Genomic DNA, 24,283 nt, shown 5'->3' with positions numbered 1-24,283 from the left:
CCTGGAATCCTGCTATCTAGGTGTGAAGGTTGGTGGGCTTTCTACAGCCTCACACGCCACGACCTCGAACGTTATAATGGGAGTGAAAACATGCACTAATGTGCCAAAACTTAAAAATAATCTATTTTCCCAACAACAAAAAGTCATTGCCTAGGGTACCTACAACATGTCCACATGCATGCAAGTTAAGTATATATTTAACGTGCATGCCGTGATCACTATGAGACCATTTTACTAGCATTTGTTTAAGGTTTTCGGGCAACTCTTATGGTTTACTCCATGCATATTAAAACACATGTTTGCAATGTGAAAGTCAATGCAGCATAATCAACCATAGATTCTGGACTGCCAACCTAAGACACTCATGCCATCATGGTAACATAATCAACCATAGATTCTGGGCCCGTCGTTGGAATTTCATGTTGTGGATTTATTGGTATGAATCTGCCAATTGGCATGAGTTAGGTATGAAGTTGTCCATTAAATAAAACACAACCTAAGTGATGAGATTTTTTTGAATTTTAAGCTTATCAAGTCTGTCATTACATACGGACTGCATGGTTATTCTTAATTACATAAGGACTAGTGGACTGATTGATGTTAATCACTCCTTTGTAAATAACTTTTTTTAATAATATTGGGGAAAGTGCCTCACTTCCTCCACATTCCATCAATAAATAAATAAATAAATAAATATGCTGTAACTTTTCAGCCTGAGTGAGTGAGTGAGTGAGTGAGAGAGAGAGATTTGACCAAGAGTTTCTAATGACTTCATACTAATATATGCATGCCTTTTGTTTCCTTTTCCGCTCAAGAAGAGAGAATGCTTTTTTGAATGTATCTGGCATTTGGTTGCAAGGAGAGGGAGAAAGGGGGAGGGCAGAGAAATGGAGAAGAAGGCTATCTTTTATTGGGGTGAGTTGTTCTATTTAGTATATCTCTTAGATTAGATGTCGCTGTGGTCGAGAAATTTTGGAGGGAGAGAGAGGGAGTACGACCATTATGACACCAATATATGGCAGTCATTAAATTTGTAGCCCCTTATTCGATATTCTCACTAACTTTGTAAGAAAATAAAAATATAAACAAATTTCTTGAGATATATTAAGACAATGAAATAGTGTATTGAAGGAACAATAATTTTGTCAAAATAGTTGTTATACGTTGCTATCATTTTTCAGTAATTTCAACCATAGCTACTCGTAACAGAATTTTATACAGTAGACTTTGCTTGGGCAAAATGTTGAAAGAAATGTTGGATCATTGAAATCTTTGTTAAAACTAATGATGCTAGCCTTGCTAAATTCTTTAACATAAAATAAATATGTTTTTCGTGGAAGACTGAGGAATAGCTCCATAAATCTCCAGAAATGCTCCAAAGTAAAGATGATTTGATTAAAGAAAAGGAAGATTTTTTTCGAGCCGCTCAGCTCGAATCTCTTGGAAGATAACTAGAAAAAGATAGAAGAATTTTGAAAGTAGGGCTTTAAATCTCTTTTTCTTTGATTAATTATTTAAAAAAATGAGGTACATAGCCTCTATTTATAATGTGAGGTCCGTCCTTACACAATTTAGATCGAATTTCTTTTCCTAAATTTAGTAGAACTCTTTTTTCTAAAATAGACATCTCTAGTAAAAATCTTCTAGAAAAAATTAAAAATTTTGAGGAGGTAGATCTCGATTTCTACATCAACTCTATTTTTCGTTGCTTTATTCGATTCTTCTCGGATAGAAAGCTACGCCTGGTCAACTTCTTACCTGAAAAGAAAATTTTCGGTTTGACCAGCCCAGTTTGGTGTCTAAATAGAATAATTTCATCCAAATTCAACTTCTAGTTGATTTCGAAAAGATACCCAATTTCAAAAAAAAAAATATTATCTCAATCGGACATTGCATGACTAAGTTATGGCCTCCGGAAGTTTAGCATGCGACTCAGCTTCCCGATTTAGCGAATCTCGCTCTTAGGCTCTATCTAGCCCTACTCGTTGTGGCCAAAGCGGTTCATATCGATTCTAAGAATCCTCTTGGATCAAAAGAAGTCCAACTAGATTTCCTGGTGTGCTATTTTTCCAACCATAACCTAAAATAGCATCTACACATTAAATGTGTAAATATTGAAATTTAAAATTATGTTATATGGATCTCCTTTTTGAGATGGAATTGTATGTCATTCTCTTGGACACAATCTTAAACATGCATATTTGGTAGGAAGAAAACGCACAAGAGTAAATTTGTAACAACCCAGAACTTCATCCAAAGTGGCTAGCAAGAAGGTATTATTTGGGTTTCTTAATTCTATATAAGTATCCAATATCTACCTAGTGAATAATCGATGTGAGATTAAATATACGTCCGCACGAGTTCTCACATACTTCCTGTTTCAACTTTGATGTCTTCGTCAGACTAAGGGTTCAGTTCAAATCCTTCCAATTCTAATCACAAGTACCATGATCAGCTCGTGGTTAGTCTTAATAGATCCGTGCTGCAGCATTCTCTAGTCCACATAAGTGATAGGCCAGGGTCCACTCTAATACCATTTGTAACAACCTAAAATCTCACTCAAAATAGCCAGCCGGAAGGTATTATTTGGATTTCTTGATCCTATATAAGTATCCAAGATCTACCCAACGAATAACCAACATAGAGCTAAACATACACCCGTTCGGGTTCTCACAAAATTAATGGTTACTAATTCTCAAACATAATCATTCGCATTATCTTAGATTTACTTCACAAATGGACAAAGCTTAACTAGATTTGTTTCAAATTTTAATGTAAAATGGGCCGGTTATAAAGAACTTGACAAGAACAGATAGAAATGCATACCTTAATTATAAGGATTCCCGGCAACTAGACTCATAAAAGAGTTGCTCTCTTCACCCCGTTATTAAATGAACTTCTCAGCATCCTTGTATATCAAAAAGATTGACAAAGATAGTCAAAAAGTTACAAAAAGTACCTTTCATCTTATAGAATATTACACATATAAATAGATCTATCGATTTTTTCATAGATCTAGTTTTCCCTTTCATCTTTATTCCAAGAGTCATCTATACGATATATGCTCTTCCACTGGCACCTTAAAATAAGCATCAAGTTGAACAAGCACCAACTTTTCCTTGCATATTTTTTGTTTCTTTCATCAAATGACCTCCTTCAATAATCTTCTGTTTGGTGATAATGCATTATAACATATTGTCCCAAAGAGCCCAATCAAAATAGTATTGACGACTAAATGTATGTTTAAGGACCTTATGAAGCGTGTTTGGCAATTGGCAAGACTAATTTATGCTACAACTCAACACTAGCAAAACAAAGTTCCGAAACACATCAAATTCTATAATTCAATATGATCTATGCATTATGCTTCTGGTACATGGCATCTCTCATTCGTCGCATCTGTATGGACGCACTACAATTCCTTTCTATCTTTTTTTCTCCTCCTCCACTTTTTTCTCAGTTCATATTTGACATGGAAAATGCTAAACATGCAGACGTAGGCAAACTTCGTCTACGGGTGTCATATATTGAACCCTGCCTCTATTAGATCATAATCATGTGTGAATCAGATACATAACCCATGTGCATGTTTCATTCACCACCTGAACCACATGCTGTAAGTTATTTGAAGTGATTTCAAACCACCCATAGGGCCTATTTGGTTCGGTGTAAGCAGCTTGAGCGCGTCGGACCTGTTTGGCTGAAATGGCTTCGCACTCCCTCTATTAAGCCGAAGCTACTCCGGGCTTTTCCTCCCTAAATTGGAATGCCGCTCGAGTCCATCTCAACTCTATTTTGGGCCAACAAAACGTCCACACTGGGCTCTTCCTGGGCCCCATTGAGTTCCGGTCCCAGTTGTCGACAACCAAACGGGCCTTTCTCTGTGGTAGCCTCAACCTTACCTGGGCCAAATTCATTTTGGGTCAATTTCTTTGTCACAGGCCATTTGAGGAACCCATTAAACTTCTTAATAATAGGCCCAACATCACATCATCACATGATTCCAAACGCCAGCGAGACAGTCTCACCCTCCCTGACTCCAACCCACACAATGACGTGCTCCAACGAACCCGGACTCAAAACCCTCCCGGAATTCCGGCGCATAAAAATCGCAACTCAATCACAACTTTCCGCATATAAAGTCCCTATGCAGCACCATCATTCGCCGTCCCACTTCCCCAGCCGGAACCCATCTCGTCCTTCGTCCGTGTTTCGGCGATCCAGATCTTCTCCCGCATAACAAGTCTCCGTAGACCTCTTCGGAAGATAACATCGTCTCCATCCTGCCTTTCCAAATCCTCCGCACCGAGGATCCCGAGATTCCCGACCGCAATCCTCTCTTCCACCGCAATAGAAGTCCGAGCCCAATTGAACTCCGCGGAGTTCTGGTATTTCGATGTGATCTCTTCGCCAATAAAATCCCCAGCTCTCTCCAAACCCTAGAATTAGATCCTATTCCCCCGCTCTCGATCCCCAAACTCTAGCCCCCAGATCGGTCCTATGGCCTCCCGCCGGGTCCTCTCCTCCCTCCTCCGCTCCTCCGTCCGCCGCTCCCCGGCGGCGCGGCCCACCCTCTCCGCCCCTCGTCCCCCGATCCGTGCTCCCCGTCCCTCCCCGACGGGCTTCCTCCTCTCTCGCGCCGTCGAGTACGCAACCTCCGCCGTGCCGCCGTCCCCGCCGTCCCCGCCGCCGACCTCCCCCCCCACCGGCGCCAGCGGCAAGATCACCGATGAGTTCACCGGGAAAGGCGCGATCGGCCGGGTATGCCAGGTGATCGGTGCCGTCGTCGACGTCCGGTTCGATGAGGGACTGCCGCCGATCTTGACGGCCCTTGAGGTTATGGACAACTCGATCCGCCTCGTGCTGGAGGTCGCCCAGCATCTGGGGGAGAACATGGTGAGGACGATCGCTATGGATGGGACTGAGGGGCTGGTCCGTGGACAGAGGGTCTTGAACACCGGCTCTCCCATCACTGTACGTTTTTCGCCCTCCCTATTCACTCTTCTCTGATCAAAATGAGCTGCTTTCTTAATGATTGATTAGGTTAGGAGATTTGATAAACCCTTGGCTATGGTTTCTGGGTTTGGATCTGACATGGAAAAGAGATGCGGGAATGCCTCTCCAATGTTTGGGGATATATGGTAGCTAGAAAACGAGCTTTTATGTCGTGTATTCATATCCTATGAACATGAATCATACTGCCATATTGCTTTCTATACCAGATCAAGCTGCTGTGCATATTGCAGCACTATCTAATAATTGAAGTGTTAATTTTGATGATCATGGCGGTGAATGCATAAGGTGATGATTGGGTCTTATGTTTTTCAGATTGTAAGCTATTGTGCAATAATTTGGTGGGTGGTTGATGGTTATAAAGCCTTCGATGTTCATTTGTCTTAAGTTCCAAATTCTGATCGGAGTTATCTGTTTTCATGTTTTTTTAAGCTCATCAATTTGAACCAAATCCGAAATTTCTCTTTGTTATCTGTCATTCTACTTACAAATCTGCTCCTCGTGAATTGGAGGTGAGGACATAGGGGTGTAGACTTTATGGCAATCGTTCTATTTATGTTTTAATGAGTTAATGGACCCGTTTCCCTGTATTAGTTGTTTTCAGCAGTGATATTAATCATAAATTTTAATGTCTTCGTTTGTTCCTTCTCTATGCATTTACATTTGTTTCATTGACTTGATTGTTATGTTTGTGCATACATTAGGTGCCTGTTGGTAGGGCTACCCTTGGACGCATCATCAATGTTATTGGAGAGCCCATCGATGAGAAGGGTGAACTAAGTAAGTTTACCTTGCCAAATTTCCATACACTTATGAGATTTGCTATCCTAGATGATTTTGTTTTGAATATGGGAAGTCTTTCCAGTTTATTTTTTTTAATATTGTTTTCCTTTTTCTTCCCTCAATAGAGACGAATCACTTCCTTCCTATCCATCGTGAGGCCCCAGCTTTTGTTGATCAGGCAACAGAACAACAAATTCTTGTTACTGGAATCAAGGTACAATGATTGATTGCATACTTTCTAGAAGGTTTGCTTCATAGTTTGTTTTGGTTGTATCGAAATCAATACATTTAAGAACTTAACTTTGCTCTTCTTTATTTTCCACTGTTATGCAAATATGTCATTTTCATTGCACGCTGCTCAGATGATGTGTGCTTCTATCTGCAGGTTGTGGACCTTCTGGCACCATACCAGAGAGGTGGAAAGATTGGACTTTTTGGTGGTGCTGGTGTAGGGAAAACTGTGCTTATTATGGAACTGATTAACAATGTTGCAAAAGCCCATGGTTGGTCATAAGGAAAGATTGATGTTTATATTCTTTTTTGAATTCATGTTGGTTATTCTGTTCATTGTTATTCTGCCAACCAGGTGGTTTCTCGGTTTTCGCTGGTGTTGGAGAACGTACTCGTGAAGGCAACGACTTGTACAGGGAAATGATTGAAAGTGGTGTGATCAAGCTTGGCGATAAACAGGTCCAAATTATAGTTTGTGTGTGTGTGTCGTGTCGTTGTCATTGGGGTCTTTCTTTCCTCTCAAGCCTCACCACAAAAGAATATCATATTGCAGGGTGAGAGCAAATGTGCTCTTGTCTACGGGCAAATGAATGAGCCTCCTGGTGCTCGTGCTCGTGTTGGCCTGACTGGGTTGACAGTGGCGGAGCACTTCCGAGATGCTGAAGGGCAAGATGTGCTTCTTTTCATTGACAATATTTTCCGTTTCACCCAAGTGAGCTCTCAGGAGTGATGCTGATTTCTTTTTAATATATTGAGGAATAGCAATGTATGTGCTGGTTGCTTATTTTTCACATTCTTCTACATGTTCTAGGCAAACTCTGAAGTGTCGGCCTTGCTTGGTCGTATCCCATCTGCTGTTGGTTACCAACCAACTCTGGCCACCGATCTTGGTGGACTTCAAGAACGTATCACGACAACTAAGAAAGGTTCCATCACCTCTGTCCAAGCTATTTATGTGCCAGCTGATGACTTGACAGATCCTGCACCTGCAACTACCTTTGCCCATCTTGATGCCACAACCGTGTTGTCGCGACAGGTGCTCTTAACTGGTTATCTTCTTTAATATGTAACAAACTAACTTATTTTCTTTTTTCTACTGTTTCTTTCTGCTAACATGGAATTGTTTTCTTAATTAGATCTCTGAACTCGGTATTTATCCTGCTGTTGATCCTCTTGATTCAACATCTAGAATGCTTTCTCCACATGTATTGGGAGAAGAGCATTACAACACTGCTCGTGGTGTTCAAAAGGTTCTTCAGAACTACAAGAATCTTCAAGATATTATTGCAATTCTGGGAATGGATGAGCTCAGTGAAGATGACAAATTGACTGTGGCTCGTGCTCGAAAGATCCAACGGTTCCTGAGCCAACCTTTCCATGTTGCTGAAGTGTTCACGGGTGCACCTGGAAAATATGTGGAGCTGAAGGAGAGCGTCAACAGCTTCCAGGTGAGTAAAATCTTTCTTTAATCTTTCTTTTTTTTTCCTTGAAAAGGAAACATGACCTTATCATGTATTTCTTGTATTTATAGCATTTGAGTATTCTAATGTAAAGTGTAGCAAAAGGTCCTGTCCGTGGAATATTGCTTATGCAAAATTCCCTCTACTTCATTTACTACATGTGACTTTCGTCTTATCAAATCCTCAAATTATGAGTTTTAAGTGAACAAGTAGTATACAATGAAGTGAACTTACATAGGCATGTTGATTTGCTGTGATCTCAGTCTTTTTTCAATCTTTAGCAGCAGTTTAATTATTTTGTGCAGTATGCTTTGCTTTCTGTTTTATCATCATTGAGTTGAGAAATAGAATTGCTGCGCTTATTTTATTGTTTGCTTTTGTTACCTGCATCAATTTTTGAAATAGCACTGTTGCATCTATGGTCAGCCTTTTGAGGATCATGGAGCAGCATGCCTATCATTGCTTGTCATCTGTTGCACTTTGTTGATAAGCCAACTATGAGAATTTGTTGTTTTTAGTGAAGGCACTTGTTGCTAACATTTACAGAGTTTGTAGGTAGTAATGCTATTTTACTGTCTTGCCTTGTGCTTAATTAAATTGTACATTTTACTGTCCATTGTAGAATAATATCCTAATGACTTTTTATCCTTTTCTGCTTTTTTTATTGCTGAGGTGCTCTGATCCTTGAATGATGGTTTAACCACTATCTAGTTTGATCTCCTGTGTATTGTCAATGATCACTGAATACATCCATGCTTGCAGGGTGTTTTGGATGGGAAGTACGACGATCTTCCAGAACAGTCATTTTACATGGTTGGAGGAATTGATGAGGTGATTGCCAAGGCTGAGAAGATCGCCAAGGAATCTGCCTCTTGAGCACAAATTTCATTTGCAATAATCTGAAAGGTGCAGTTGATGATCCCTGCATCCAAAAAATATATTTTTTGAAGTCAACAATGTTTGATGTTAATTCTTGTCACTGCTGGATAGATTTCTATAGGTTTCGAGGAGAGAGCAAGTGCCTGCTTTGCTGTGTTTTTTTTTACCCAATAAACAATGTGGGACATTTGTTTAATTTCTTCCAGTTTTTTTTTATGGACTATTTATGACATTATTACTCGTGTTTTGTACATGGAAGTTACGATTTGGGATGTGTCTGCCATTCTAAACTCCCATCTTTCAAGATTCTTATATTGGGGTAGTTTTCTTCCATAAGCACCATAATTCCACCCGACAGCTAAAACCTGGAATAGACAGATGAAAATAAACTTTGGAGAACCAGAGTTGAACCTCTTCTTCCCAAGGCACTAGTGCATCATGCTGCCTCACATTCATTTGGGGGAATTTTAACATTCACTTGGTGCAAGACTGCAAGTGCTTGGTAAGCCTGACCTGAAGCTTCTTAGGTGTATGTCCTAAATATCCTTACTTGAAGGTAATCTAGTTTTCTACCATAATCATCATAGTTTTCCCAACCGCATAACCTGGAAGTTGATGAATATTGTTCAAGTTTTTGAGAACAGAGTTGCAGACATCTGATTAATCATATTCTACATTTATCCTTTAAATCTAAGCTGCTTAATGAATCATGGTGTAAGAAGGATAAGTACTAGGACTACGGCAATATTTTAGTTTTGGGATTCTGTTCTCAATAGAATCTAATGAATATACTTCAGAACGAACATCTTTGTTAGTTGGGTTTGTTCTCTCATGATTAGCAATCGGTTCCTTGCTTTTACTTCCTGAGGTTGGTGAAACATTGATGGGAAAGTGAGAACATGCAAGAGAAAGGAGCTTGAGCATGCATTTGAAATGGTTGGAAGTCATTTGAAATGGCAGGTACTTCAGACCATAAGAAAACAGTCAGGAAAAATGTCATAAGGAAGGCAAGGTGCTTCATAACAAAACAAATATGTTTTGGATTAAAAAAAAAAATCATGATTGAGTATTGAAAAAGATCAAATTAAGAAGAAACTTCAACCTTGCAGAATCGGCTTTAAAGCTACAGATTTATCAGATGAAAAGATAATGCAGGCAGCATGGTGCTCGAAGCACACTTCAAGTAAATATATGAGAGATCAATATCAACTTAATTAATTTGTTGATTGCTTCATGTTGACTTAACAGGTTCAGCAACATTGCAGGTTTGGCTTGATGTTTGATTTTATGCCTTTTTACATAGAACTCGAGGATCTAATTCCAAGGAGTCATGGTATTTAGGTGGTGGCCAGTCTAAATTTGTAAACTATATGCAAATCAAAACAGCTGTCATAGCAAAATCACGGAAGACCACTAGCACTCTTCTGAAATATCTTTGTTTATATGCTCTCTGTCATATTTGTGGACAACTTTAGATATGTGTCGGCGGAGAACTTCTTTGATACCAGTTATGTTTACAGGACTTATCATAGTAGCCATTATGCTTGGTATATAGTAATGATCTGGCTCCATTGAGACAATGCAGAACTGATGTTAACTGATGTCTATGATCACATGGCAGGATGTTACATCTGTGCTTGTGGCTGATGGTGTGCCGTAAGATAAAAATCCTGAAAACATTTTAATGATGGATATTACGCTCTCGTTTCATTGTAACATTTTTGACAAAAAACCATTAAAAATGTTATTCTTTTACTGTCAAGTGCCACGAGCCCACGATCATCTGATCACGCTTGGAATAGATCAAGAACTAATAATTTATGAAACTTTGGCTTTTCCCCACATGCCTTGACATGTAAACAATGATATGTCATAACCAGGAACCAGCATATGCAAACTATGAAAAATCTCATAGCTTTTCCATGTCTATAATGGCGGTCAAGAGTATACCGCTTGTTTGAAGATTCCATGACTACCTATTTGTTTGAAATTTTGACAAGTTAATGATGTTTCTGGTTGTCCTGCCCATTTCTGTCGTTACAGTTTGCAAATTCATGATGTTTTTAGTTGTCCTGCCCATTTCTGTTGTTACAGTTTGCAGCTGAACTAATTGCTTCTAGACCCACATCAACTCTGAGACCCTGGACACTACCTGAAATCTGGCCTGCTTTGTATCTTTGGTTAAATGTTTGACCCTCTCTTAGCTTTGTGGAGTACAAGAAATAAAGGAGGTCCATGACTGCCATAGAACATTCTGAACAATGATCTTGGACTCTCTAGACGTGTTAGATTATTTAGATGAGGGTTACAGAATGACCTGGTTACAAACATCTAACATTTAGTTTGAGCATGCTTTCATTAGTGCTTGCAACTGGGAATTCTTGCGACTCCCATCTGAGAAATGGATTGCGATTTGATATCCCCCAAACTCCAAACATATGAAAAACACTAAGAGTTATGCTTCATGCAGAGGGTAAAGAAAGGAAAATTAAAAGAAAAACGTTAGGAGGTATGTAGGGGAGTCCAATCTAATAAGAACTTTCAAGATCTAAATACGATCATTTGGTTGCTTAGAGGCCATGACATAAAGTTTAGCGTATGAGTATGATTAGCAAATGAATCTTGTTCCTTTTTCAGAAGCCGTGAAAGAAACGCATGTCATTTTCCCGCAGCATTATGTTTGTTGGGAAATGCTTATTTACCTCTACCTCATGATATGTATTTGAACCCAGTCCACGTGGAGCGTCTCTGCCTGGTGGGAGTACTCTCACAACTGTCCTTGTTAGGATTTTCAATCCAAATCCAACAGAAGGGTAAAGTTACATAATTGATGCTTGCATCGGGAATAAGGACAGGAACGGGAGACGACTAGCTATGCTGGACAAACCTGGCTTTTTTCTGGACCAAACAAGCAATATGGCATGGCCCAGTTCATCTACTTCCGTAGCATATTCATCGTATGAGAGCCTGCATTTAAATCCTTTATGGAAGTCCCGCAGCACAGAAGGAGGGCAAAGGTGAACCCAATATTCTGGAGATTCAATCTCAAACACAAACTAGGCGTCAGCTTATTATAGCTAACTCAAGAAAGAGGAACATGTTTTGCTATTCACTTTATCAAACAGTCCCGGTATTGCCCAGATTATGTCAGGTATCAGATACGGCATGATCCACTTTTACTCTAATAGAGATTCCAATCCATTTTTCCAGCCTGCTTCAAACCCAGCAAAAATCTGATTATCAAAACTTGGCCAGTATATGTAAGAACCGAGTAAAATATGACCCCTTCCATTATCATATAAACAGGATCCACAAAAACGATATTGACGAGATGAAAACGTATATTCACGATATTTTCCCAACCTATGTAAGAATCTTGAATCAAAACATCAGAACTTCTGAGAAAAGTTTGGTATAGGCTTCACCGGTGTAGCACCAATTCACATTTAAGCCACAGGGTAACTACCAACTATGTCTAACAACAAGCCACTAACAGTAGCTTACACGTGCAGCTTGAAACATGACTAGCTTTGCTTGACGCACTTGAGACCATTGATTGATTCAAGATAACAGCTGCCTAGCACAAGCAAATTTAAAAACTAGAGAAAACACGACTTGAACCAAGTCATCCAACACCATGAAAGTTCAGTTAGTGACAACGATAGAAGCTCCAGACATGCAGAGCACCAAGAACAACGATCCAAAAACAATCAAAACTATGCATGCACAAGTTCAATCAAAGCTTTTCAACCCCTGCTTGCCTTGAATGCATAGGTTCTGGACTCCTTCACAGCCAGGCATCCAATCACTCCGCAAGCAAAAATGATGAAGGATGGTTGGTACCAGACCAATTTCAGCTGCTACCTCCATTAGGAGAAAGCTTTTCATTTGACTCCAGTGAATTACGATCATCACGGTGCCGATGGTCATGGTAGCGGTGATGGTGATGATGCCCATGCTTGTGATGAGACTTCTTGTGATCTTTTAGCTTCCTGGTCTCCACCCAGTTGTCATCTGATGACTTCCCTGGGGAGTGGCTCCCATCATGCCTCTGATTATCAGAATCCGACACTGAATCATCAGTACTTGACTTATGGTGGCACTTCCGCTTTGAATGAGTTTCCATCAGTTCAGACTCTGATGCTGAGTCATCATCACTAGGTCGGCGGTGGCGCTTATGGTGCCTAGAGTGGCCCTTTCTTACACCTCTCACTTCATCCTCACTACTTGATCCTGAGCCGCTGGAATCTGTTCTCGGTGTATGGTTTCTATGCCTCCTCTTTAGGGAACGCCTCTTCCTCCAACGATCTTCATCAGACTCACTTTCATATTCATCACTGTTATTCTCAGCACTTGAGCTTGAATTCCTTTTCTTTGATCTGTGTCTACGTTTCCTAATGTCTTCTGAGGAGTCAGAGTGACCATGTTTCCGGCGTTTCTTGGAAGTCTTCTTCTTCCTCAGCTTCCTGTCAGCATCACTGTCATCAGAATCACTGTCATAATCAGATGAAGAGTCAGCCTTCCTCTTGTGCCTTGTAGCCTTCAGCTTCCTCTCCTTTGCTTCGGCATCGGCTTTTGCCTTGGCTGCAGCTTCAAGCCTCTGTTCCCATTTTAAGGGGGCTTCTTTCTTTTCCAGGATTCTCTTTTTCTTCTCCTCAACCAACTGCAAAAACTTCTTGCTGTCCATTTAATAGTACAAAAATCCAACCTGACACCTGCATATCGGTGAGATGATGCAAGGAAGTGCATCTCACAAAAGAGAAAAATCAATGTTAGTTTTTCATGCATCCAACAGAATTGAATTCAAGGTACAAAACTCTCATATAATATGGCACCTTACTTGATTGGTAAATTCCATGATATGTGTGTGTCTGTGTGTGCTCGTCCAGGTGGTTTCTGATACCAAAAAATGTTAAAAGAATGGCAATGTAATATCATATTTCCCATCTTAGTTATTGCAGAATAATTAATGAACAGGAGGCATCATAAGCGGCAATCATGCATGAGAATCCAAAACCACTCACCTTCAATGAAAAAATCGGGAATATTCATATATATTTTGTGCCTGAGGTAATTATCATCCCATATTACACAACACATCACCAGGAGTGGACAGATCTTAGACAGAGTAACAGTTGTGTTTGTGCGAAGGGGGGGTTGGTGGGAGGGGTAAGATGAAGCAAGAACCAACCAAATGGTACTAACAGCATTCTCCCCCGTGTCCGGCAGGAGAGGAAGCAGAAGGATATAGTTTTGCCACCAAAGTCTAGTGATGCCTACACTTCCAAGGGTCAGACAATCACATGGTATGATCATGCTGCCTAACATCTAACACGGTAATGACATCCTTCTTTCATTTCAACCTCAGTACTCTGAGCAGAGTGAGAATACAGTACAAAATATATGAATAAAAAAAAATGTAGATCTACATTTTGACACCATAATTTAGTGATGCCTACTTTTTAAGGATTGCATGTTGTAGGCCTACTGCTTAGCGTCTGAACGAAAGTGCCAGCGACCAAACTTCATCTAGAAACTATAAGAGATGGATAAAACTATTAAGGCACTCATGATCTAAAGATCATTACCAGGATGAGAGCACTGAGATCTTGGAACATTACACATGGAGGTCACATAAGAGGATGCAAAGGAAAAATGTTGAAGAATCAGAAAAAGAATGGAAGTCATATAATTGTGACAGGCTAGATGATATTTTCTTTTTCTGGACACTTGTCCTTTGACAGCAACCTATAGCTAACATAGCTTGGATCAAGGGAAGTGTCAAAAGTTTTCACGAAAGAAAGAATTCTGTATCAAAAAAAAAACATGCTGACAATTTCTAGCACATTCTGTTAATGAATATTCATGATAAGTGGAAAGATGTCACTGAACAAACACATTTCAACAAGACAGATGAGTCTTATACTTTGCATGATATTGACTAATCTTGTACTCATGGTATTAAATTCTAAACTAAAAACATATAGTTAATGGTGATAACAATAAGAACATCAAATCACATTGCATAATAACAATAAATTCATGTTTGAAGGCTTATCATGCAATTTCTAGCCAAGTAGTACAGCAATGAAGACTTAAGCATATGTTCAAGAGTGCAGATTAATGATAATAAGGGAGTGAATATTGGACTGACATGAACCTATCAATTCAACCACCTTGTCTTCTTCCTCTTAAAATGTTTTTAAGCTGCACCCACTTGTTACTGACATGAAGACAGGCTAAGGTAAAAATATGTGCCGCTAGCTGTAAGGGGCATTTGTGAATTATTTCCATGTAGACCAAAAGTGAGCCCTAAAAATATGATCTGCTTGACAAAGTTGTCGCCTCCATTCATTTAGGAAATAGCATTATTGGTACAGAGAGAAGATTATCTGAGTTGATTCCCTTTTGGGATCCTCTAGAGGTGTCCAAATAATTATTCCATGAATCAGAACTTCAAATGTCACCCGACTGTCTAAGGTTAGGAGTTGTTACCTCTGGGTCTGCACATCAATAAACCATGATGTGGAGATTTTGTTTATGCCAGTAATCTGGTCGAGACCAGATTATGTATCTTTGTCAATGGGTACATACCTATGATTCTAGTAGCACATGGAGCAAGAAGAGAATGATAAACCACCAGTACAATTTCTATCTAGAACCACGGCTTGACAAACATTCATCGCCATCAAGAAGATCGATAGTTGGTAAGTCTGCCAGCTGGATTAGTCATTCCTTAGCATTATTAAAGTGCTTGTTTCCACACAAAAAAACCAGATAAAATTATATATACCCCAACCCCTAAAAGACATTTATGCTGCTGTTCACAAAATTAGGTAAAAATTTTATGTTCAACCCAGGTGATTATAGCCCACCTTAAAATTTAAAAACAAAAAACTATGGCAAACTTGGACTCCTGCTTCTAGTGCTCAGAAGCTGCTAGTCTAGGGCATATTCAGTGTTCTAAAATGCAGTGCATATAGCGGCCTATGTGGCCACATATGCTAATACAATCCCTTGACTAAAGAAACCTGCCTATATGAAGGCCAGAAAGGCAGTCCACTTAACATGTGCAACCATATATGCATTGGGCTGGACATGCGTATTAATAACATTAACATATTGATTATGTTATTACTATTGCTATTAGGTATAAGCGGAAAGCACTAATTAATAGTTGTTATGGTTACTAATATTGCTATTATTTACCCAAAAATTCATTTTATTGTATCAAAAATATAGTTTATTTTATTTTTAAAAGTAAAAAAGTTACAAACTGCATACTCTGCCACAACATATGTAACCTGTGTACTGCAGATGCACTTCATGATCCCTTGACCAACCACATACCAGATCTGCCTATTAAACTGGATGTGATTTCTAAAATGATTTTCTGGAAGTGATGGTAATGAACAGATGAATTTTTTGAAACATCTCAGTACTATAGACAAGCAGGACAGAGAAACTAAACTAAATTAAAGTGGCTCAGATATATTCATTCTACATACTCATATTAGCTTGATTTCAAGTGGCAGGTTCATCGATTTCCTGCATCAGGCTCAGTCCTTATAGTTAAAATTGATTCTGTATATGAGCAAATCCTGCATATCATGTAGCATAAGCATGATGCTTCTGTAAAGACTGGTACTCTTCTATGAAAACTCTCCACCGTCTAAGGCAGTGAGTCGTTGGGGATACATCATGTTCACCTTGTCAAACATTACTATTGACAGGCTGGTCTAGATCATAATATATAAAAAAGAAAACATAGCCAAAAATGAAAGAATAGAGGAAGAACCATGTGATCAACTTTCTTACCTTATGCGGAACACAGGCTGAAAGACACCTTCAATCCACAAGGTGGAATCGTTTCTCCTTTTCAATTGGAAGCTGCAAAAGAGGGGAAAAGCAAAGTCAATAACTACAAGTCTAGACAAAAAAGATTTTTTAAAAAAATAATAGAAGAAAAATGATACAAAGAAAAGGATAACCAAACTTTGGTCACAATATAATGTCAAGGCAGAGTGCTGAAAGTGGGGAAACGAAAAAAGGCGCATAGGTTTTGGCAATTCAAATTCATAATAAGGGGGTAACAGTAAGAAGGAGCTACTTAATCATGTCCAATACATATAAGGCGGACACCGCCATCAAAAGAACTGATGTTATGAAGAAGGTAAACCACCATGTATTTAACTCAAGGTTCATATTAGACCATTCTCAAATGTCATTGAATATTCAACATATAAAGGACAATAAAGCAAGATTTTTTTTTAGAAGGGAACAAGAGGGGAAATCCCTAAAAGCAATATATATTTATACAGTGAATACGCTCCATTCTACATGATGCTGAATTCCAAAGTCACAGTTGTTCAAGTTTAATATGAGGTTCAGAACGTATCATTTCAGAGCAACTTACCATGTAATGCTAGACTTCTATATTTTACGTCCTCATCCTAGAATCTTAAAAAAGACCAAAGGAATGTCCATCAACTAAAGCACTCTTCAAGGACATCAAAAATTGGGCCAAATCATCAGGACTTCATTGGGCTTTGAGTTCATATCAGACAGATACAAGCCTCCTTATTGTTATCTAAGCCTACATTTAAATTAGTCTGACTTTTAACCCATGCAAGAGTAAATTCACACTCAAGATGTAATATAATGATGCCTATGTCTAATCATATTTAAGGCCCACAAGCTTCAATTTAGGGCATTTCAACCAATCTAGAATCATAGATAACAACTCAAAACGTATCATCAAAATGAGGAAAAAAACTAAAAATCAGCATTTCTGAATGACATCATGAGCATCTCTATGCATCAGTTTCTCCAAACAATGGACGACTGTATCTCTACAAAATCAAATAGAAAATAAAAATGAACAACAGCATAATAGAATTAACATACATTGCAGAAAATAAAACACAATAAAAATGAAAACTCAGAAATAACAAAAGGATAGCAAAAAACTAAGAGCCCAGGTAAAATTCAAAATCAAAAAACAAGAACATGTAAAGAAGTAAAAATTTAAAAATGCAAAATGAGAACTTAAAAACACATGGAACTAAAAAATCAAAAAAAAATGATAAACTGAAAAATATGGAGAACAGAATGTAAAAAGCAGAGAAAAATTGGAAGCAGAACAGATAAAATGAAAGCTAAATTAGAAACTAAACAAAAACAAAGATTGAATGCATCGAACTGAAAATAAAACAAAAAAAAGAAAACAAAGTATAAAAAAATGTAGCATATTACAAAATACAAAGTAGGAAATGAAACAAAATATGGAGATGCAAAACAGAACATTAATAAGAACAGTCCACTAAAATATCACAAAGTATAAAAACAGCAAATGCAAAAAAGAAAAAAAATTAAGCCAACAATATCAATATAGGTACGGAATGGGAAAGAAATAAGAATCAAACAAAATAATATAGACAATAAAATGCAAAGTATGATATAGAAAACATAAAAAAAAAACAGAATTGATAATCTGAAAATACAACAAATGATAAAAATATAAATAATATAAAAAAATTTAATACTAATGCAAAAATATCAACTGAATAAACAAAAATGAATAAAACATAAAATCAAAAAAAATAAGAAATAAAACTTTAAATGTAGAAATGAAAATATACACGACACTTACAGTAGATCAACTGAAAAAACAAAGTGTAAAGCAAAATATAAAAAACAGTCAAAATAAGGTTGATTAATTTCTACAACACAGAACATATACAGAACAGCATAAAAGCAAAAACAAAAATATGAGAACAAAATGTTCAAAGCAGAATGCAGAACCACGTGTGCAAAGCATGAGATACTAAACAGCAAGAAAAAAAATCAAAAACAAACATGAAATGCCAAAATACAAAAACAAGCAAAATTTATAAATAAGAAATAAAGGAAAACACATCAGATGATATGTTACAAATATCATAAACCAAAAACAACAGAAAGTTAGAAACATTGTAAAAATGATGATAAAATACAAATCATAGAAAACAAAAATTTCAAGGAAAGCATAAAAATCCATGGTCAAATAGTGTAAGAGAATAAAAACAGTTAAAATAAAAGTGTAAAAGAGAGAGCTAACAAAAGTTCTGCCAAATGATACACTAAAATGTCAAACAAAAAGTGCATAAACATAAATATATCAAAGTGAATTAAACTAAAATTGCAAAATACGAAATCAAAAAACTAATAATCATATATATCATAGCCAGATGGATATAACCATGAATGTGGATATAAACTTAGAATTTGTTAGTTATATATTAAGATTGCAGTTTTGATTAGCAACTTGGTCCATCTTAACCTTCAGCCATAACAACTTGGTCCATCTTAACCTTCAGCCATAACAAGAATGTATTTGAGAGAGGGCTTCTTTTTCTGTGTGAAAGTTAAAGATTACAGTACCACATGCCTGCTTAAATCTCAACAGCTCAGCAAACAGCCTTCCTGAGCTTTACTAACAGGAACTGTACTCATGGTCCAAATTTCCTCTCAAAGAAAGGATTCAATAAATTAGGGGCCTGGATGAGGTAACCGCAAGAATCAGCAGATTGTCTATTTTTCCACCCACTTACCAGTCGAGCGAGGACCTCTCCTGAGGAAGTGACAGCTTATGGACCATAACCATTCCCCGAGATCCATAATACAAAACAAACTAGTAGATCACAAATCAACCAAGAACCAACTATAGAAACAGAAATACAACAAACTACTTTAGCAACTTCTAGTTCCTAGTTTGACAATCTTGCCTGACTCATCAACAGACTATCTAAGAAGTGCTCTGACAGCAACAGTTTTTTGTTGCATAAATCTGCATCGAATACTCGTTTAGTAGGGAGCATCCAAAAAAGCATCAACATCACAGAAAACAACAATTAATCCATGACTTTTGCATATTCATTCCTCTATTGGCTGACTTACATCAAAACTCAGATAATTTTAGCCAAAGGTAACACAGAAAAGTGAACTACATGTTCTTCAATACTCTATCTAAAGAAACAGCAGCATCACAGAAACGTTTGCACATCAATCTAAAGAACAAGATCAGTTGAAGTTACGAAAGCGGACCAAGATGCTACTTTCATTAATCCAGAGGAACAATATAAGTATGATGATCAACCTCATGAAAAAAGGAGAACTCCAATAAGCTAAAGAAAGCTGAAGTGCAGAAATTGCAGAGAAGGATAAAGATTCAAACATGATAAAATATTTACCAACTAGAGTCTCCAAAAAAGATAACTCAACTCAAATAAGTTTTAACCCAAACAAGTTGGGCTCAACTACATGAATCCTTTTTCTCCATTTCACTCAGTTTAAGGCCATACTTTCAAAAAAATATTTAGATATTAAATCATTCTTTAATACATCCAACATGATTTTTTGTCCACCTCTATTCCACTTTTCTTTTACATGAATCAAATCACTCCTTATTCCCTTGGACTACATTACACATGTCCAAACCATCTAAGTCATCCTTCTCTTAATCTATTTTCATTTGATTCTACGTCGACTTTTGTACATGATTTCATTTCTTATTTTATCTTTTCTTGAATCACTACACATCCATCTCAATAGTCTCATTTCAGCCACGCAGCTTGTGCACATATTATTTTCTAATTGCCCAACATTTTATACCATAATGCATAGTTGGTCACGTGGCTGTCCTGTAAAATTTCTCCAACTTGGCAAATATTCTATGGTCACATAATATCCCAATTATATTCTCTATTTCATTCAACATGCTTTAATCCTACGGGTAACATCCTCTTCAATCTCCCTTCATAATGAATAATCGATCCTAAATACTTAAAACAATCACTCTTAAAAATTTCATGATCCTCAATTTTCAATCCACTTTCATCTTTATTTTTAACTTTACTAAAGCCATATTCCATATATTCCATCTTAATCCTAATTAACCTAAAAACTTTGGATTCTAATGCACTCCTCTATTTCTAGTTTTACTAAAATCGCATTCCATGTATTCTATCTTGGTCCTACTTAATCTAAAACCATTAGATTCTAATAAACTCCTCCATAATTCTAACTTATGATTAACCCCGATCTTAGTTTCATCCACTAAGATTACATTATCCACATATTTCATGCACTACGGGATATCATCCTCCATATGCTCAACAAATGCATCCATAAATAAGGCAGAAAGGTAAGGACTTAGAGCAAATCCTTGTATAAGTCTATTGTGACTAGAAATTCACTAATATTACCACTAGTAGTTCTCATACTAGTAACCGCTCCATCATACATATCTTTACTCATATTGATATATCTAATAGGAGCTCTTTTCCCTTCTTATACCCACTCTAAGACTTCTCTAGAAACTCGCCTATATGCTTTCTCTAAATCAATAAGAACCACATAAAGATCTTATCTCTTAACTTTATACTTCTCCATTAACCTCCAAAAGAGAAAATAGCTTCCATAATTGACCTTCCTAACATAATACCAAATTTATTCTCCAATATTTTATGTACATCTCAATCTGTGCTTAATCACCCTCTCCCAAAGTTTCATAGCATGGCTCATAAGTTTAATACCATGATAGTTAAAATAATTTTGAATGTCACCCTTATTCTTATAAATCAGTACTAAAGTGCTTCTTCCTCCATTCATCAGCCAGCTTCTTGGTTTTTAAAATCTTAATAAACAATTTGGCCAAAAAAGTTATTCCCACATTATCTAAATACTTTAAAGCCTCAATAAAGATTCCATCAGGTCAAACCATTTTTCCTATTTTCATCTTTTTCACAACCTTCTTTACCTCGAATACTCTAATTATATTTAACATTTCTATTCTCAATAGAACTAGTAAAGCATCTAGAAGTTTAGAACAATCATAAACTCTCTTAAAATAAAACAACCAAATAAAGTTGAACACAAAAAATACATTGTGATTAGGTGCAAGTATCGATGGAGATAAAGCACACTTTGGAAGCGTGGCATCCAAAAGTTTAGAACTATAAAATTTTCAACAAGGATAGACCTTCAACATTTCATGTTATTGTATATCCATATTTGGCTTTAATCATTAAAGGTTTTAAAGGGGAATTACTCCAACCATTATTCCTTAACCCTACTGAAGTCATGCATTAGGACAATTCTCTTCCATATCAACCCTCCTTGATTCATTACAATATGAAAATACCATTATAGCCAATTTAAATAAAAAGCTTTACAAAGCTTTTAGAATCCTCCCTATATGCGTAACATTGTTCCTTTTAAAGTTATACTTACACCCACACAAGCTTCGAATTTCCTTGCACAATATACCAAACATAAAATCATCAAGCTACAAAAGTTTAATACTGTAATACACTTATTTAAAAAGATGATTTGGACTTCACTACATAATCAATACCTTTTCCTCATATGAAATACGAAAATAAAAGAACATGGTTCAAATGGAAAAGGATGAGGTCATCAGAGAGTAATAAAAGAAGGATGAGGTCATTAAAGAGTAATAAAACTCTACCCACACAGAAAAACAAAGACTGCATAATGCTTAAAATCTTAATTTTCACTCCAATCACAAAAATATAAATATACCATTTAGATTTACATTAAAAGGTGTAGAAATATCAAGAAGAACTACAAATGTCATGGCAATGATCGAGTTTAATTGTAGCCAATGATCATAAGAATTGCAATCTAATAAGAACCACCTACAAGAATGGAGTTAAAAGAAGTATCGTTTACAGATCCTTATTGGGAAGCCAAAACAAATTTTTAATAGTTCTAGTAAGAAAACAAGATTGATCAGGGCAACATGGAGAATGTCAATTATAACAGGCCTCCTTGTCTATAGCAATCTTAACTTTTCCTCATTCACAAAAAAGAAAAATTAAAAAAAAAAACAGCCCACAAAAGCTCTTGCAACTCAGAGAAGTAACCTAGACAAAAACACTGTTCATTTATAAGTCATCACTCTCGTCGAATCATTTTCTTCATATTCTGATTGGCCCCAAGATTAAAGAAGCACTATTTATGCCTACTGAATTACTCAATATATCAAACTTTAGTCTAGAGCAAATGCAATGTTCCTGTATGATTATATGTACTTAGTTTTAAAGAACTTTAGTCGATAATATTTTTTTGCTGGAAAGCATATTATGGCAAACTTGAATAATTTTTCTTGTGGATAAAATAATGTGTCGCGCTATTTGGGATCTAGCTAGCACACCCAAAGAGAGACATTTTCCAATGAAGCTCACATAATTCATGGCATAATTCAGTCCAATTATTACAGTATCAACAGCATATATGTTGTAAGCAGAATAAGTGTACCAGGTGATGCTGTAGTTTTCAAGTACAAGATTGATCAATAAGAATGCCTCAGAATCAACTTAGAATACTCCAAAAGGATGCAATTATTAGAACAGTACTGCTGAAAGATGTTGGCAACGAAATGCTGCAAATCAAACACAGTCTACCATTGCAAATGAAAAACAGCAGTCAGCAGCACATGAATTTTCCTATCATAATAAAATAAGATACACAAGCATATGCATTCGGTGCACCTACCTTGTACCAGGACCAAACGCACCGATGGTGAGTTGCTTAAAACCCAGACAAGAAGACTTATTTCCTCTCCCCGCACTTGATACAAGAAAATCTACATCAAAATTCAAATCATAAACAAAGAAATACAAAATTAAAAAAAAAAAACTTTTATAAGAAATCTAATAATTATTAAAAATTAAAACTAATTAGATTGAATCAAAGATATTGCACAACAATCGGAAACATTGTCATCCAAAACCTGAACAGGTGAAGGAAAAACAAGAACCATAAAAAGAGAAGAAAAGAAAAAGGGTTCTTTGACATCAAAGCTTGGTGAGACAAGATGCCTTTGTGAAAAAACTCAAAATAAACGGCCAAATCAAATACATATAGAGCAGAGAAAAATGCAACAGCGATCTATAAGATTCAGGCATAAAAAGCCCTGATCCAGAAAGAAAAAGAAGGAGAAAATAAAAATACGAAACTCTTGGCTCCAGTTAAAATACACGATTATTGTATAAGGAAAAGAACCACTTGAAAGAACGGGAAAAAGAAACCTTAAAGAAACCCGAAGACGTTGATGCCAAGACCCTAAACTCCAAACTCTGCCAAGAAAACCCCAAAACAAGGAGAGCACCACCCCAAATTTCAAGATCCAACTTTACCACCAGAAACAGGAAGAAATCAAAAAGTAACGATACCACCACTAAAATTAACCCTAAAAAAATGCCAAAGGGGAAGAAAAGATAGAGGAATCCAAGATCTACAGGATCAGAAGAAAGCGGGTAATAGACGGAGAAGATATTAAAACCCTCAGATCTTACCATATGGAGGAGGAGGGGAAGGCAGGAGGACGGAGGCGACGAGGCGTCGAAGAAACAAGAATTCTCCCACTCCCCCTCTTCCCTTGGTAAATCGTATTTATTAAATTCTCCCGCTCCCCCTTCCGCAGTGCGCAGGCTGGGCGGACCCATATTTATACAAACGCGTTAAGTTGCACATTATGTCAGGTGCAGACCGTTAAACCAACTGGAGACGCGCCTGCAGGGAAGGCAACGGACGTATAAATTTAATATTAATATTATAAATTATAGCTGTCTGTTCATTTATTGCAGCAGCATGGACAAGTTGAGTTCATCCATGTCCCACAGGCCACAACTCATCCTCTTCCTCTTGATTGGAGAAAGTTGTCATACTGTGCCCACCCATAATTTCCTCTTATAGTCAATCCTATGAGTATGTTCATAGATTCACCATTCCCGCTGCTGGATGGGCTGCAGTAGTTTGTCGTAATATTTTTGAAGGATCTTGCCAAATTTTAAGGTGAGGCTCCACCTCCCCTAGCTATTTTAAGATGAATTTCAATAGCAGTTTGCCCG

General features: G+C 37.2%; 2 protein-coding genes across 7 annotated transcripts; one reads left to right on the top strand and one right to left on the bottom strand.

The window, feature by feature from the left end:
* Positions 1-4,278: 4,278 nt before the first annotated feature.
* On the top strand, positions 4,279-8,649 carry LOC103719013 (ATP synthase subunit beta, mitochondrial-like). Of its 2 annotated transcripts, XM_008808061.4 has the most exons (10): positions 4,279-4,974; positions 5,718-5,793; positions 5,922-6,010; positions 6,182-6,299; positions 6,383-6,486; positions 6,581-6,739; positions 6,839-7,063; positions 7,164-7,475; positions 8,250-8,393; positions 8,478-8,649. In XM_008808061.4, the coding sequence occupies exons 1-9, from the start codon at positions 4,501-4,503 to the stop codon at positions 8,361-8,363; spliced, it is 1,671 nt and encodes a 556-aa protein (XP_008806283.2). In that variant the 5' UTR covers positions 4,279-4,500; the 3' UTR covers positions 8,364-8,393; positions 8,478-8,649. The 2 variants fall into 2 exon arrangements, with proteins under 2 accessions (XP_008806283.2, XP_038986078.1); XM_039130150.1 differs by having other exon boundaries at positions 4,280-4,974; positions 8,250-8,649.
* A 3,040-nt stretch (positions 8,650-11,689) lies between these two features.
* On the bottom strand, positions 11,690-23,873 carry LOC103719012 (RNA polymerase-associated protein CTR9 homolog). Of its 5 annotated transcripts, none has more exons than XM_017845685.3 (5): positions 23,729-23,873; positions 22,926-23,016; positions 16,185-16,256; positions 15,875-15,967; positions 11,690-13,115 (listed from the first exon to the last, which is right to left on the bottom strand). In XM_017845685.3, exon 5 carries the CDS (start codon positions 13,051-13,053, stop codon positions 12,220-12,222), a length of 834 nt encoding a protein of 277 aa, XP_017701174.2. In that variant the 5' UTR covers positions 13,054-13,115; positions 15,875-15,967; positions 16,185-16,256; positions 22,926-23,016; positions 23,729-23,873; the 3' UTR covers positions 11,690-12,219. The 5 variants fall into 5 exon arrangements, with proteins under 5 accessions (XP_017701174.2, XP_008806280.2, XP_008806281.2 ...); XM_008808058.3 differs by lacking the exon at positions 15,875-15,967 and adding an exon at positions 13,207-13,262; XM_008808059.3 differs by lacking the exon at positions 15,875-15,967 and adding an exon at positions 13,207-13,262 and having other exon boundaries at positions 11,690-13,081.
* Between the last annotated feature and the right edge of the window lie 410 nt (positions 23,874-24,283).

Source organism: Phoenix dactylifera, chromosome 9, assembly GCF_009389715.1.
Source record: "Phoenix dactylifera cultivar Barhee BC4 chromosome 9, palm_55x_up_171113_PBpolish2nd_filt_p, whole genome shotgun sequence".
Lineage (NCBI taxonomy): Eukaryota > Viridiplantae > Streptophyta > Magnoliopsida > Arecales > Arecaceae > Phoenix > Phoenix dactylifera.
Note: the sequence above shows the minus strand (reverse complement) of the source record. Positions and strands in the feature narration are given on the sequence as shown.

Excerpts from the sequence above, each read along its gene's own strand:
- LOC103719013 (XM_008808061.4), top strand. The coding sequence starts at position 4,501 with ATGGCCTCCCGCCGGGTCCTCTCCTCCCTCCTCCGCTCCTCCGTCCGC. Across the intron at positions 6,300-6,382 it reads CAATGTTGCAAAAGCCCATG|GTGGTTTCTCGGTTTTCGCT; the intron begins GTTGGTCATAAG and ends TCTGCCAACCAG. Across the intron at positions 6,740-6,838 it reads ATATTTTCCGTTTCACCCAA|GCAAACTCTGAAGTGTCGGC; the intron begins GTGAGCTCTCAG and ends TACATGTTCTAG.
- LOC103719012 (XM_017845685.3), bottom strand. The coding sequence starts at position 13,053 with ATGGACAGCAAGAAGTTTTTGCAGTTGGTTGAGGAGAAGAAAAAGAGA.